Source organism: Epinephelus moara, chromosome 10, assembly GCF_006386435.1.
Source record: "Epinephelus moara isolate mb chromosome 10, YSFRI_EMoa_1.0, whole genome shotgun sequence".
NCBI lineage: Eukaryota > Metazoa > Chordata > Actinopteri > Perciformes > Serranidae > Epinephelus > Epinephelus moara.
The window spans coordinates 11,170,091-11,186,987 of record NC_065515.1 but is presented as its reverse complement, the minus strand read 5'-3'; the positions used below and the strand labels follow the sequence as shown (position 1 = coordinate 11,186,987).

At 42.2% G+C, this 16,897-nt stretch overlaps 1 protein-coding gene across 3 annotated transcripts in view; it reads right to left on the bottom strand.

Annotated features, from left to right (window-relative positions):
- Positions 1-1,560: 1,560 nt before the first annotated feature.
- pip5k1ca (phosphatidylinositol-4-phosphate 5-kinase, type I, gamma a) overlaps positions 1,561-16,897 on the bottom strand; it is a 72,523-nt gene continuing 57,186 nt past the window's right edge. Inside the window, exons 16-18 of one of the 3 annotated variants that reach the window (XM_050054409.1) lie at positions 13,188-13,461; positions 7,404-7,472; positions 1,561-3,518 (exon numbers count right to left, since the gene is read on the bottom strand). In XM_050054409.1, coding sequence (XP_049910366.1) covers positions 3,516-3,518; positions 7,404-7,472; positions 13,188-13,461 — 346 coding nt within the window. In that variant the 3' untranslated portion in view covers positions 1,561-3,515. Of the gene's footprint in view, positions 3,519-6,248; positions 6,339-7,403; positions 7,473-13,187; positions 13,462-16,897 lie in introns of all 3 variants that reach the window. The other 2 variants (XM_050054408.1, XM_050054410.1) reach the window with 2 other exon arrangements.

The window sequence follows — 16,897 nt, the reverse complement described above, 5'->3', positions numbered from 1 at the left end:
GTGCGGTGAAAGAAGTAGTAACACTGACTTTAAACGACAAACGTGACGGGAAACTAAAAAGAAAAGCTGCAAGGATGGAATTATCAAAACAAAAATTAAAGTTCTTTGGATGCAAAATCAAAGAAAATAGAAACATTTAAGCATTTCAGAGTGAAAAAGTACCAGAAGACAGTGAAGATTAGAATAAAATACAGACTAAATAAATAAAAGCTCACAGTAGTAAAAGAGTTCAGAAATTAAAAAAAATGCAAAAAAAAGTTTGATATAAATTATATTTATATAAATTATTAAGCTATGAATAAAATCACTGTATATATTTACTAAAGGAAATGATGCTTCCTCTAAAAACTAAACTGCATGTATTCACGGCTGCTGGAAATGTGAGGACGACAGAGTTTAGATGTGTTTTGGCTGAACAATGGTTATCACTGTAACTCCTGTTCTAAGATCACAAGGAGAGCCCTCCAACCACACACTGTATGGTATAAAAGAAGTGAGCGTAGCCTCCGTGTCTGAAAGTGAAGCCAATGTCGAAGTGCCTTTGAGCTGCATTCTTGCTAATGGCCAGCAGAGGGCGACTACACTGGTTACAAAAAGAGGTCCGATTGTATAAAACGGTGGTTCCCAGCCTTTTTCTGTAAGAGAGTCTGCTCTAGCATTGACTCAAGCTACGACCCCAAACTAGGCAGCATATTTTACAAATATTTTACATTGTTAAATGCATAACAACAACAGGACAGAGGGACTGATAAACTGTACAGTTAACTAAAATAGTGAACTCAACTTGTGTAACAAACATTTTTTTAGCAACCTTTTATCCAGCGCTCTGTATTATGTATCTTTTTTTGAATGTTAACCATCACACAAACATAATAGGCGTCTTTCTTTTTAAGAGATTCAGTATTTTCTCCTCCCTGTTGCTTGGCCATTGTTCTCTTTGTTTTTTTTAACTGCGTTCTTTTCTGATTCAGGATGACTTGTTTAAATGCAGAGTTAAGGCTCCGTAAATATATAGCTCGTGTTCAGTAATTCTCTGTTCTCTTATTCTGAGACTTTTTAAAAGTTTATGTCCAAAATAATTATCTAAACTTAAAAATAACTATTTCTTCATAGTTCATAGTTCTTCTTAGTTTTCTTCACAGAAATAAATGAAATCCTGAGATGTAGGCTTACTGTGTATATATATATATATATATATATATATATGTATATATATATTTATATGTATTTTTTTTTATTTAAAGTTTTCTTACACACGTTAAAATCAAGATGGCTTCGTGGTCCTCTCTGAGGCTTTGGCGACCTCTAGTGGGTGTTGGGACCCTCAAGTTGGGAACCAGTGGTATAGAAGTCTATGAGAAAATTACCCTCTTCTCTTCTCACTTGATTTATTACCATAGTAAGCATTTTCCAAATGAGATTACGGCCTCAATTACAAGTTTCAAGCCTCCTTAAATACAGCATGATTTAAATTATATATATATATATATATATATATATATATATATATATATATATATATATATTATATTATATTATATTATATTATATTTTCATAAAATTTGGTCCCATTTAGATTAAAACTGATTGGCAAGTCGCTACCGCGGTGACCTGTCAATAATGATAGAGGTTTAGCAACGCATATCCTCCACAGCTCCAACCTCTCATCCAAATCATGGATGTATTAAGAGAGCTGGATACAGTGTTGGAGGCTGGTCCCCATCCATTTCTAGGAAAGCAGCCAAAAAAGATTCATTTCCATTGTAATAATTTCAATGGATCTTTTGCATTGTGGGGCTCTTAATGCACAAGAGATTCAAAGTGGCTGCGTCTGTCTGAGCAGCTAACTTCCCTCAGCCGAGCCGCTAACTGCCAGTTTAACCCTCCGCTAACTTGATTGGGGATAAAGTCATTTAAATGTGCGGCTTTTCTAGACTAATCCTGATAGTGAAATGAGTCAGGGGGTGGTTACGCTCCAAGAAAATTTTACACTGAGTTACAGACGTCTCTTTGAGAATCTCTACAGATAAAAGTCTTTCTGGGCCCGAAGGCGTCACGTGACAGATCCAGAAGTCGTAATTCCATGTTTGGCCACTAGGTCAAAGCCTGGCGCTGTTCTTAGGCTTGGTCCAAATATGGTCACCTCTGGCTTCAAATAACCAAGACACTGATGGCCAAAATGCCGAACTCAAGGCTTCAAAACAGGCCCATGAACGAATAGGTGACGCCACATTGGCTATGTCCACTTCTTTTATACAGTCTAAACCTCTAACACCACAGACTCCATCGCTCACTCCTCCCTCAGCACACTGAAATCAACATGTGGCTGAAAGTCCTGCTCTCAGGAGGACGTCACCGGCAGCAAGGAGACCCGAGCAGAAGGAGCAGCGTCACATCATGAGAGGTATTGCCTATCTTGACCCAAATGCACCATATTTTTTTTCAGTTGTTAAAACAAAGCGTGATGTCAGGTGAGGGTAGTCAGTATCAAGGACAGTGGGTGGTCTTATCCTGATAAGTACAGTACACACATATTTCAGTGTGCTGAGCCTGTCAGAGGGCCGTACCTGTGTGAACTAGAACAGACTGGACGATGCCTTTAAAAAAGTATCAACCCCACTTGGAAGGTAACATGTTTTTAAGAGGATTTAAAGTGGAAACAGACAAGTTTGCTTTAATCTATAATTATGAAGTAAATGCTGATTGCACACTGTAATGTAGAGAATAATGACACCATCTGTGTTCAGATCAGTTCCCTGTAAGCTTCGATTTAACTATGGTATTCTGTCTGCCACCGGGTACGACCTCCTGGGAAAATGATGGCTTGATTTGTACAAAGGAAGTGCGTCGACCATTGCGCAACCAAAACAGGAAGAGATTAACGCTCTTGTTTACCCCGGTGGCTCTCAGCAGCTATCCTCAGGTACAGAGGATCAGTGTATGTTCTCTGCAGTTACTATCCCCAGAAACAGAAATAGTGGACAGTGGGACATCAGAAATATCTGTGGTAGCTGCTCTGAGGAAAATGGACAGCGATCCAGTTGTCTTTGTGACAGCAGTGGTAACAAGATACTTGGAAATACCAAGGAAGGAAAAGATTAAAAAAAAAGTCTGTTTCCATTTTAATGCGGTCACAAATACTTCCAAGTCGAGTGAATACTTCTTTACAGGCACAGAGAGTTACTACCGTATGATCTCAAACATATAAGACTACAGCCGTATACGCACTACTGTATGTCACACATACACATTATTATTAACTTGATATAATTTTCATTTTGTCAAGGGTGAAAGGCAGGGATGGTTGGAAACCAGTGACGTTCATCACTGTCAGGATTTTTTCCCCCTCTCTGGTACACAAGTCACTTTTTCCCCCTCAGTGTGTTCAGTTTCTGTATGCATGTTTTAAAATCCTGGTTCAGACAGAGATCCTGCTGCTACCGCTGAGGTCTGGACTTCAGACCGACGAGTCCTCTCCACCGAGACGTTCGCTCCTCTCTGCCAGAGAACAGGGCTTACTGTTGGAGACAGACACAGTCAGTGTGTTAGGCAGAGCATGCACAGCATCAACGTTTTAACTTCCCCAGGGTGTAAAATGTGTCATGCAATATTTACTAGTGATAGTGAAACAGTGAGCGATCTGATCAGAGTGCATAAACTGAAGGGGAAACTTGGAAAACAGAATTTGTAAGGTGAGAAGAAATAAACACAGCACACACCCCTGAGTAACTGAACAACCAGGAGAAGTGAAGTTGTGTCACACATCAACCAATAACTAAGTGTAAGTTTATGTGCGGTCTAAACACGTCTGATTGGAGTCATTAAGTGGATTATTTTGGATCACCTAATGCTGTAAAGAAAGTTGAAAAACTTAAAAGTTAAAAAATGTAGAAAGTGTCTGTAATGTGGAATTATTTTAAACTTACTTTAAGCATAGTATAAGATAAGGCATCGCATTTATATGGAAGAGTGATTAAGTTTAAGTAGTTCTCAGGTATTTTTAACCTGGACTCTTTTTTTCCCACGTTTTTGTGTCTAAGTGACAAATGGAGACAACACTTTTTAAAATTCGGCCAGTATCAAGAGAGAACGCTGGTGAGACAGACTGCAGTGTAACCCTTGCGAGCAATTGAACAAAGTCAGCTTCATTCATTCATTTTCCATAACCCCTTATCCTGTTGGGGGTCGCGGCGGGGCTGGAGCTTATCCCAGCTGACGTTGGGTGAGAAGCAGGGGACACCCTGCACAGGTCACCAGACTATCACAGGGCTGACACATAGAGACAAACAACCATTCACACTCACATTCACACCTACGGACAATTTAGAGTCACCAATTAACCTGCATGTCTTTGGACTGTGGGAGGAAGCTGGAGTACCCAGAGAAAACCCACGCTGACACAGGAGAACATGCAAACTCCAAACAGAAGGGCTCCTCCAACCCTCCTGCAGTGAGGTGACAATACTAACCACTGCACAGTCAGTTTACGTCCATTAAAAGTACTTGTTTTCGTCACCGACAGGCTCAGATTATTATCAAGTGTCATGCAACATTACGTAAAAGACCCTACAGAGAAATGAAACGTTTTCCTTCCCGTGTTGAGAAGTCTCTTTCTAAATCACACAAGGGGTTACTTGTTGCAGGAAGAAAATGGTGGAAACGCAAGTGAGAGGTGAAAAGTAGAGTGCCGGCTAATGTTTGTGGTGTTGTAACTTAGTGTTATCAAAAAAAGTTTGAGTCTGCGAGATCTGAGAACGAGACTTGGATGCAAAACAGGACCGAACAAGCAAAAGGTACAAAAAAAATTAGGGCTGCACAATACTTTCTGATATTGTTGATAACTGTAAAATGAAGCATTGAGGTGCTGCAGAGATGCCCCGGCCTGCAAATCATATTCCAGACATCAGGGAACATGCTTGTTTGTTACAGACCCCAGCACAAATCACATCATCAGCATTTTGTTTTTTTCAGTGAAAATGAAATACAAAATTCCCATACCTATTAAACTGAGACACATGTCGCAATATCTGTCAAAAATAATCCCAATATGACCTTTTTTTAATGTGTAATTTCTGTGTGGTTCTTTCCTTAAAGTTTAATAACTCATAAGAACAATCTGAACCTGTCAGTGGCAAAAACAAGCACTTTAAATGGACTTTAAATGACAGTGTGCACATGCTCCGAGTGGTCACACTGCAGCCAGTTTCACTGCTGTCACCACAGCACTCCCACCTAATACCTCACCACTCACTTAAGACACAAAACCATTGGGAAAATAGAGTCCAGGTTAAAACAATACCGGAGTTCCCCTTAAGTACATTTCTATGTTTAGAACAATATTTTTCTTTACATCTTTTGTTGCACATGTCCACCCAAACTGATTATTAAATGACTTGATGGGGATGTCAGAACAAAACTTGCTCGGGACATCCCCGGTGTAAAGATGTGTCTGAGAAGATGAAAAATAAAATGAGCAGGGAAAAAAGTTCAATGGGTGATGACACCTTATCGGAGCACTATATGGGCAAAGGCTGCTGCGCTGAACAAAGTAAACAAGCAGCCTGTGAAACACAACCTCACAACAGTCCGAGCCAAGTGACGTCATCTCTGATTTGACTCCATGTTTAGTTTGTCAAATTTACCTGACAGACAGATATCTGGGGAGATAAATCTTAACACTGAAATTACACTTAAGCTCTATACATAAACTCAAATAACCAAAAATGCTTAAACTGAGTATATTATTGATAAAATTGAACAAAATGATGTTGTTGTTCTGCAAAATGTGACCCCTGTGTAAGTTTAATGTACACATCTTTAGTGTGAACATCTCCGTGGGACTTTATTGATGCATGAGTGTTAACGGCTTCATGCAGGCCGATGCAGTGACCAGTGTGGTAAATGCTGAGCAGCTTGTTGTTGGAGGGACACATGATGGCTGGTCGTGGACTAAATGGTCCCGCAAGCTGCAAGTGACCATTTCCACCCACTTATCAATGAGGAATGAATGTTGTAATGTAGGGGTGAGTTTCTGGATGCAGAGCAGACCTACTCTTGGGAGTCATCGTGGGCTTCTGAACCTGAGAAGCTTGTTTCTACGTTTATTACAGAAGCTTCTCCCGCAGGTAAAGTTACAACTGATCCTTTCCATCCTCGTTCCCCCCGAATGAATTTGATTTTTCTGATTTTACTCCTCCTCTACGGGGTTTCCCTGTGCTTCATATTTTAGTCCGATGCTTCTCACTTACTGTCTCTCTTTCCCAATCCCCATCTGGCAGGGCCTTAGACTCTGAGCCATAGTGTAGCGGAGAGTACACCCAGGTCCTGTCCTCTTGAGGCTGTTTTTACACACCCACCACAGCAGAGGGGGCCAGAGGGACAGAGGAAAGGCCAGAGGTACAGAGACAAGCAGCAGGGGCAGGCAGGAAAAAAGACATGGGAGATCACAGGAGAAGAAAAGACAAGACAGGAAATGAAAATTAGGGATGCATATAGGAGGAAATGTTGCTGAGAGAGACATCGGAAAGTGTGAATCTGACATATCAAGTTAAGTGTGGATGTGTTAATCCTCGAACACAGAGATGAAAAATTTGGCAAATAACAGGTTGTAGCGTTACAGAAAGGTGCTGTTAGGGATGTAAATATTACGATGGGTCTTACTGACAGGTGTTTAAAATCATATCTCTTAGCGTTTTGCCCCATTTTGGACTAACTCCTGGGAAGCAAAGTGAAGTGTGCAGGGTGAGGGATGAGTCGCTGCATCAGCCAAACGGGGAGGATGAAGAGCAGGGAGCAGGGAGGAGGAGGTGGGAATGGGAAGAAAGCCAGGATGCTGGGACAGTCAGACACAGCGAGCATCCTCAGTCAAAGCAAAACACAACTTTTCCAACAAGCAAAGCGCTCTTTGCATAAAAAGCATCAGTGGGTTCCTTGTGACTGCTGTAGGTACCAGCCCTTTAAGAGAGGGAAGCAGCTGCAGCACGGTATGTTGGTGACGGAGGTGGAGGCGGTGTGGGTTGATGATACACACACACACAGATTCACACACACGAAGCTCGGCATGTCGGAGCTAACACGCTATCCGCACAGGTGCATGAGGGGGGCTGTCAGTGAGCGAGGGAACAAATGGAGAATCAAAAGAAAATGAACAGAAGAGCGACACAAAGACAGACTGTCAAGATGTCTTTTGTTTACCCGCCTCCCACGCTTCATTGTCGTTGCCATGCGGGGGGTAGGTATTGTTTTTTTAGTGTCAACACAATCACAAAACACCTGCAGTTTATAGCACACATCATGACAAGCTGTAGAAACACTGTCATCATATGTTTCATCAAACCAACAGCACTAATCTAGTCTAACACCAGCCAGGACAGCACAAGTCTACCACCATCTAACTCACTTACTGGCCAACTGGACTGGCATGTCCGCCTCTGTCGGAAAGGGGAGACCACCCAGGTCCTCCCGTCAGGAAACTAACAACAGGGGCGTATGGCACAGGGACAAACAAAAAGAAAAGTGAGGTACAGAGAGGGGAACAGAGTGAGGTGAGGTAATGATGGAAAAAAAAACAAGCACGCTGAGGTGAAAATGGAAAAGACTGCTCTGACTGCGTGTAACCCAGCAGAGATACACTGGATGAGTCAGTGGTGACAGTTAGATTAACAAGTCTGGCAGCCACTCTGTTTTCACTCCCCACTTCCACACCACACGCTAGTATCTCACCACTTTCATTATGAGTCATGAGGACGGAGGAAAAAGACGCAGAGAAAGAACCGGAGGAGAAAGATTTCAGATGGACACGGGGGGAAGGTGAAAATGATCTTAGAGCAGGGGTGAAATGTGCGAACAGGATGGAGGTGAGGATGAGGAGGAGAAGATGAGGGAGAGCGGACAGAGGAAGAAAAACAATCAGATGTGGAGGACAGAGGTGAAGGAGAGCAGAGTGGGAATCATGAAAAGTGAATGTGGAGGTTGCTGATAGTGGCTGAATAATTTAGTCACGAGCCACTCTGAGGAAGCTGTGAAGTGACGACACACACACACACACACACACACACACACACACACACTCTCAGACACACCTGTGTCCCTCTGTGTCACGAGCAATCACTTCAATCTCACAGCTATGTGATGTGTTTTTTCCCCAGAGAAGCTACATGATCACAAATGCTGCCATCACTTGTATGAAAATTGAAACATACTCCCCGACCTTTCCTTTTACACATAGTGTGTCATTTGAAGCTTTGAAATATCTGGAACACAACCCGAATTTTCTCACAGTTTGTGCACTAAGCAGAGGCAAACAGAAGAAAAACAATTTTGTTACCTAGTAAGAGAAATGCGAGTTGCTCGGTGTTACAACAAGGACTGAAATTTGAATTATTTTGTTTTTCTCTCGCAAAAACTCGAGTTAGCGAGCTGTAGTGTGCGGGTAATTCAGCAGTGTAAACTTCTGCAATCCAAAACACAATAATAAAACAAGGGAGATGGGCTCAACAGCACAGAAAGTCCAGTTAAAAACATATTAAAGGAGCACTTCACAGCCCAAATGACAAACTGTACGGATGCATGATATTGGAGTTTTTGCTGATGTCTGAAATGCCGATATGTAACAACTCATTTGAATGATAACCAATACCCATAATGATATAGCCACTTTTTTCCAAACCTAATTCCAGTGATCATCAAGTCCCTTCTGTTGTGGAATTAACATCATATCATGCATGCATACTCTTATCGTAACGGCCCACCAGCAGGTGGAGACATGAAATACAATGCTATTGAATGTATGTAATATTCATCCATTGTGCAAATAAGAAAAAGCAAGTTGGACGGTTATGATAGTTCATTTTAAAGCCAATATCGGCCGATACCGATGACGTGCTGATATTATCGTGCATCCCTAACCATTTGTATATCAATTACTCAACCCAAGTTACGCTACATTCGTGACATGCCTCCACAGTGAACGAAGAATCCAAAAACTGAGAAAATTCTTGATGAATTTAAGTCAAAGGGGGCCGTGTTTAACAACAGCAAAACTATGTTTACAAACTCCCACACAACTCGCGCAGTATAGTCCAAGTCTCGTATGCTCATTCTTCCTAAACAAACAGCCCTTACTAGGGATGTAAGGGCATAGTACAGCATAGCATCGAGAGATTTTTCGATATTTTTGTGTAGCAACATTGTATCGTCACACAGTGCAACGTATCTTTTTTTTATTATATGAATTATTAATATTACAAATACAAATTAAACTTAAGGTAGCCTACTAGAATAATAAAATCAATAGCTTTTTCAGTCCACTAGAGACATTTTGCTGGAAATAAAATGGCTGAAGTGAGATGACCAGACTGAAAACTTTCTTATTAGATAAAACAGACGGTGACAAAAGTTTTCCTTTGAGGACATAATTTACAGTTGGAAAAAGGTAATATATCCTAAAATATTTCATCGCAATACTCAGCATATCGCAACATGTTTAAAATCACAATAAAGGAGCTGGAGCTGGACAAAAACAGTAATTTTACCTCGCTGAACACAGAGTTGCTGATCTACCGCTGCCTCGATCTGTTAGTTTATTTGTGTTATTTTGTGACTTCGGTGTTTTAAAGGGTTCGTTCAGATTCACCAAAGTCACACAATAACACAACACTTACTGACTGAGGCAGTGGTAGATCAGCAACTCCCATGTTCAGCGAGGTAAAATTACCGTTTTTGTTAATGGAGTCTGGCTTTGAAGAGAGCATAGATAAGTTTCACTTTTAGTTCAGTGGAAAAGGGCTGCCTGGGACGTACTGAGCATACAACCAGATAATGATAAAGTTTTTCCGTAGTGAAAGCAGACCACCATGGTCTCAATTCATCAAGAACTTTCTCAGTTTTTGGACTCTCCGTTCACCATGGAGGCAAATAAAACAGTGTTCTTTGCAAATTGAATGTAACATGGGGTGATTAACTGAAACAAATGGTCCTTAAGGCGGGGAAATATTCCTTTGAATGTACTTGTACTCAGTCTTCAGTCAGTTTCTTTTGCAGTAATGTTTTTCCTCTCTCTTACAATCATAAAAGACTTCAGTGCACAAGCAGCAATTATTGTACACAATGGATTTTTGCCTGAGAAAATACTACCGGGAGACACTGCTCCACATTACACAACAATAAAGACTTTTTACTGGTTCAGAGTGTGCTTCTGTTCGCTGAAACTCCTGAAGGATGTGAGAAGCAATTAAAATGATGTTAACCCTGTTATCGTCCAGTGGTTTTTGCCTTTTCTGTGTGAATGTTGTGGACCAGCATGGGAGGCTTTCAGCAGTGGAAAATAAGCAGGGTGAGCGGCCATTCAGAAACGTGATGTTTGTGTGATGTTGGGAGTAATGATGACGATGATGGAGATAGCAGAAACAGACAGAGAGCACATGAGGATGATCAGATGGTGAGCTGGCTGACGGAGCTGCTGAATGACCAAACTGAGTGAAGCCGCAGAGAGCCTGAAAGTTTAAATGTACCTGTCCATAAACCATATACAAGATACTGTGCAGAGCTGTCGTACTACAGCTTGGATCTCCGGCTGCGAGTTAACAGCTGATGAAACAACTTACTTTCACTCGGTCACTCCCTAGAGGCCATGTTGGACCTCACTGTCTGTGGCGTGTTTCTCTTTAGTTAAACTTCAGTGTCACTTCACCTCACGCAGCGCTACAGACCCCCTGCTGCTGTGTACACAGAGTGTCCAGCTTCTGAAACATGAACTGGGCATCAGCCAGAGACGGTCAGATGAGAGGGCTGTTAAATAACTGAGGGAGCTCTTTGACTAACTTGTTGGCCATTAGGATTTCTTGGTGCCACATTAGAGGGTGTCTGATTCCTGATAAGAGACACCCAGTAGGAGCGCTGCCAGGTGGGAACGTTTCTATCTGTGACTGCGATCACTGGCTCCACTCTCCAGCCTCTACCTGACACTTATACATTCATTTATAGCTGTGCATTTGGGCGCATGTAGACCTGCCAACACAATGCTATCTGATGATAGCTGGTTGCTTTTAATGGGACAATCCTGCAAAAGCTTCAGTTGTTATTCACACAAAATGAGCTGCTGAGCGTGTCTGCAGCCTCACATTAGACAGGAACTCTGAAGTGATGTTGACATGCTATTATCACTCTGCAAACACTCCAAAATCAGAGTGCACACTGCAACACACTGTGTTTAACAAAACAGCTCCACATTTTGGGAAATGTGCTTGTTCGCTATCTTGCTTTGAGTCAGATGAGAAGATCGATACAACTCTCATGTCTGTACGCTAAATATGAAGATAGAGCCAGCAGGTGGTTAGCGTAGCTTAGCATAAAGACTGGAAACAGGGATAAATAGCTAACATGGGTCAAGACGTAATAAAATCTACCTAGCACCTCTAAAGCTCACTAATTAATATGGTTGATTTGTTTGTTTCATCTGCACAAACAAACAGGTGTAAAAACAACAGGGGGGGTTATGTGCCAGACTATTTCCTGGCCAGGCGCAGTGACTTCCTGGAGACTTGTCCTACATGAGGTTGCCAGGTAACCAGGAAAAACCGAGCCAAGACACATCCGGCGCATAGTTCCCCCTGCTTTTACATTTTAACTCTATGCTAACTAGCTGGGGCACCCTCTAGCTCACCGGGTAGAGCGTGCACTCCATATAAGCTGACGCCTTAGCAGCAGCTCAGGTTCAATTCCAGCTTGCGGCCTTTTGCTGCCTGTCTCCCCTGATTCCTGTCACTCTCCTGCTCTTCTATTATAAAGGCAACAACCCCTAAAAAATAATCTTAAAACAAACCAAAGAAAAACTATGCTAAGCTAACCGACTGCTGGCTTACACTTTACTGTTCAGACATAAAAGTGGTGTCAATTTTCTCATGCAACTCTCAGCAAGACAGCAAAAAGGCAATTTTCCCCAAAATATGGAACTATTCCTTTAAAGCAGCTACAAGGAATTTTTATTTTGTGTGGGTTTTGGCGGCCCCTGCTGACAAAAGCAGTAGTGTTTTTAAAGTCTCTGAATTTATTTCATTTGCACACACATAAGACTGATAAAAAATCCAGACAATAAGTGTTAGCGTATCCTGGAATGAGTCAATTTTACCATGAGCACCACCTCCTCGTGTAATAAAGACGCTGATCTTGAATATCGTTGTTCCACTTGTTAACATGTTTATGGAACAGGTGTATTGAGAAAGTAGCCTGTTGGGTTTTTACTCACGAAGATTTTATTGCACTAAGTTATGAGCGTAATTTTAGTTGGAGGAGGTGCAGCGTAGAAAATAAATTACAGCAAAAGCTTAAAAAGTAGGCCTGTGGATAAAAGTACCGGTAACGTCGGAGCTTATCAAAACTGTCTTTGATTATATAGCTGAGGGGTATAAGTTGTGTCTATACTTAGGAAGGTAACAAAATCATAACATGGAGGCTCCGCACTTTACAATTAAAGCCCCAGACAAACACACTATTTGCAATTTGAAGAAAATTTGAACAGAATAAAACACGTAAAATCTCTTTTTGCTTTAGCGGTATAAAAAAAAGACTATAACATATAATTTACCTTTCCGGAAACTTTCTGTAGACGCAGCTCTTTCACCTACGTACTCACTGTGAAACACTCCCTGGGAAAATGTAAACACAGGCTCTTTGGTCTGCTCATCATTCCCCCAGGGACAGTCATTAACTATACAGAAATAATCGCTGATCGTCTCGTTTGCTTATGTAGGTCATACAGAGGCATCAGTAATAAATTGAGACTGTTTCATAACCATTTAAAAAGTCCTTGTAGCTGCTTTGACTGAATGTACCACACACTGCAAGCAATAACTGCACAGTTATTTCCATACCAGACGCTACGCCCTTTCTGTGGTCCTTCTGTCAACGCCTCTGTGGGAGATCATACAGCTCAGTCCTTTATGTTATGAATACATTGTTGAAATGTAAGCTATGTCAGCCAATAAACACTGGTGCTGATTAAATATTAAAGATGATTTAATGGCTAAATAAAAAATGTCAAACTCAAACAGATGAGCAATGATTGGAGCCAGTCCTCGTCTGAGATGTGCTTACTTTGGTCGTAACGGGGATTTAAAATAATCTAAAATTATAATGTGTATGTACATGTATGTGTGTGTGTGTGTGTGTGTGTGTAGGGTTTTACTTACAAAGTAGATATCTGTGATTGGCACGTCATCTTCATCATCGACTGAAGCCTGGCTGGTGCACCCTGAGCCGGACACCTGGCTGACCCTGTCTGCCTCCACCACCATCACCTTGGGACTGGACGGGGCCTCATCAGCTGCCCCGGGAGAAGAGGGAGCAGCTGGGGCAGACAAGGAAGAGGAGGCTGCTTCAGGTGCTGATGAAGAGCTGGAGGGTGCTGCTGCTGCAGCTACATCTGCATCTGCAGCCTCGGCGCCAGCTCCTTCCTGAACCTCACTGTGGGAAGGTGGAAATGGGAAGAGTTAGTGTTGACCCAGGGTTTTCAGAGTCTGACGCTGTGGGACTTTCCCTTCAGACAAAGTCAAGACAACTACTGCACCCAGTAATGCTTTCGGGGATGTAAGCAGGAGGTGTAGTATTGCCATGGATTCAGTCATGCTGTTGGCTATAACTTGTATTTCATTTTATTTTATTTTATTTTTACATTTTGGCAAATTGGCATTATCAAATTACGGCAAATTAGCTATTAGCAGCTCCTATTTGCAACTTAACCACATGTGCACAGACAGCTATCAGTGGATTACTGTGATACTGGAAAAAAAAACTTAAAAACATGATGATTCTTAAGCAACTTCTGCATTCATTCATTTTCTATGACGTCTAAGCAGATTTATAGAGGTTTATTCCCAATAAACATTAGAGATAGTAATATCCCCTGACAGTTTAAGTCACACTGCATCCATTATACAGGTATAATTTCTGTGTTTAATTGGACCAGGCAGCAACCTCTGGGGCTGTAAAATGAAGCCTTTGAATGGCCACTAAAGGCTGGCTCCAAGAGCGAGTCAATCCCCATAGACACCCATGTTAAAAGGCCCAACTTTACAGCAGAAATAAACATGTTTACAGCCTGGTACAAAATGGTTTTGGTCTCTACAACTAATTTTGATGTTCATGACAACTATACAGGGGGTCGATTTTTACGCAACTTGTTAAAATGTTATTAGGGGTTGAAAGTGTGCACAATTAAGGGGTGGCGGTGACAGGTGGGCATCATCCGTTGACAAGTCACTACCATAGCAACAACGTTGGCTAGGTAACGTAAACAGGGAGTGAGCCCAGATTCACAGAGTGCAGTCATAGCTGTCGCAAAGGGCCATGAGCTCGAATCAAACCCACGGCTACTGCGGCAAGGACACTACCATTGCACATGTGGCCCTTGCTCTACCAAGTGAGCTACTAGGCGCCCCTAGCTGTCGCTATTTCAGCGTGTTTTCAGTTCATGAAAGTTTATTGTAACATTTTAGTCCTCTAGAAAGTCTTTAGTCAGTGTTTGGTTGTCCTAAAAGATGCTCAAAGGAGTCTGATATATGTAGTTTTCACAGCAAGTACATTTTTTTAAATGGCTTTAAGCCTGTTTTAGGCTGATAGCAAAAATTAGCAGGAAAAAATAGGGAGTGTTGCACTGGGTTAAGGCTCTGTGTGGTTGGTTGTAAAAAAAACAAAAAACAAAAAAAAAACATCAGGTGCTCTTCAAGGATGGGGCAAAGAGTCACTGAAAGATAAAAAACGACTGGCCAGCTCACTCAGTGAAAAAGTCCATAGTGCAGGCAGGCAGTCGAAAACACATCTGAGGCACTAGTTACAAATCCTTTATGCTTTTCCCAATGCGTTTCAAACAAGTCTTCTTCAGGGTGTAACACGCATTGGTGTGCAATTTAAGAGCTCATGTGAGGGTCATGTGACACAGGTCACAGGACATATTGGTGTAGCCCTGCTGTACAAAAAGCAAAATTTGCATTTGAATTAGCTTCACCACAGTTAACCATAGCTGTACATGCACCATACTAACTGAGCTAGCAGCTAGCGTTGGGTTATCGCCACCATCTTGTCCAAATAGAGTAACGTCTGGCTCCAAAAAGCAAGATGAGGACGACCAAAATGCCAAAAGGTTTCAAAACAAAACACATGGGTAACGTCATGATGGCTACATCCATCATTACATACAGTCTGTGGACTGGACTGAGTTTTGACCATGAGTAAGAGTGTGATTTTTGATGACAACTGTGGTATTCACACACCGTAATTCCCTCCATGACCTGCACTGCAGCCACTGCTGCAACTGCTGACTGTGTTTATAAGTGGGCCAAACTACCTGTTGTTTTTAGAACATATGTATCTGTCCATCTGACTTCACACAGTATCTTTTCCTTATGTCTGGTGTGGAAAAATAGGAATGAAAGTTTAATGTTTTCCTTCACATTCATACATATTTTACATGGCTTTTAAAATAACATTGTGGAGTCATTGTTACAAAGCCTCCGTGTAGTTTAAGGACACAATAAAAAACCTGTTTACCTACACACACAGACACACACAGCAGTTGCCAACACTGAGAGCCATTAATTGGGTCACTTGCCGTAAGCCACTTTCATGCAGGAGGGCAGAGGAGCAGGACCGAGCCATCAGAGAAAACTGGCTCTGGCTAAAATTCAACAGATGTGTGTGTGTGTGTGTGTGTGTGTGTGTGTGTGTGTGTGTGTGTGTGTGTGTGTGGTTTAGCTGCTTAAGCTCAAAGATTTGCCAGCTGGCTGTGCGCTGCCACAATCCTCTATTGTTCCTGGCCAGATCATCAACTATTAGGAAGGATTTAGGCGCATCCACATTGCTTTCTCAGCTTCTGTGTTTGAGCTAAGCTCCACCAGAGGAAAGGCGCAGCAGTTGGCCACTGAGGCAGAAAAAGCTGAGTTGGCATCTCAAAGAGAGATGTGATTGGCTGAGTAAATGAGGGGGGTGGGACGGGGGTTGCGATGCAGAAAGACTCTCTTTCGCTCCATCTTTCATTTCATTTAGAGACATCCTAATAATCTGTTTTGTCTCTCTGTATATCAGACGCTTCATCTTTCATTTGCTGCTGCTCTTTCTTTCTATATTGTGTTTTTTACTCATTTACAAGAAGACTATTTTTGTCTTTCTCACCCCTCACACTTTCTTCACACATTACTCTCTCTGTCTCATCTTCTCTTTGGTCTCTCTCTTCCAATCATTCCTTCCATTTCCTTCTCTTCGCTCCATCTCTCTCCTCTCACACTCCTCCAAACCAGTTCTCCAGCTGCAGGTAGAGGCAGCTCACTCAGATGGATAATTCAGTCGCCGTCTCAGCTGCTCGCACCAACCCCCCTCTCTCCTCCCCGCCAGCTCCTTCCAGACCCCCCGGGCCATATGTCTAGCCACTGCCTTCTCAGCATCAGACTCAATTATTCACTTGGTTTCCCTCGGCAACCGCACCCTGATCCTCGCTGACCTAACCCCAACGTAAATATGAGCCCCACTTCCATCAGCTTACACAGTGTTTTTTGAGTTGTGTCTCCCCTGCTGTTTTCGTCATCTGACGCAGTTTAACTTCCAAACAAAGCCACACCAACGAACTTTAATTAAAAACCAGGTTTGAATATGTAAAGTATCAGGTCATCCCAGCTTCATGGGAGCAGCCCCAGCAGGCCCGCGGGCTTCCTGCCCCAATGCCCTACTTCTACTGACGGGTTCCCACATGTCATAGCTCCTTTGGCCCCCGTGTCTGCCTCGCAGTGTCACCCCATTAAAGAACACACACTGCTCATACACACATTGCAAATTTACATGCATGTGCGCACTCTCTCATAACCCAATTATTGTGGAGACGATGCCTGCTCCACATAGTGCCTGCAGCATG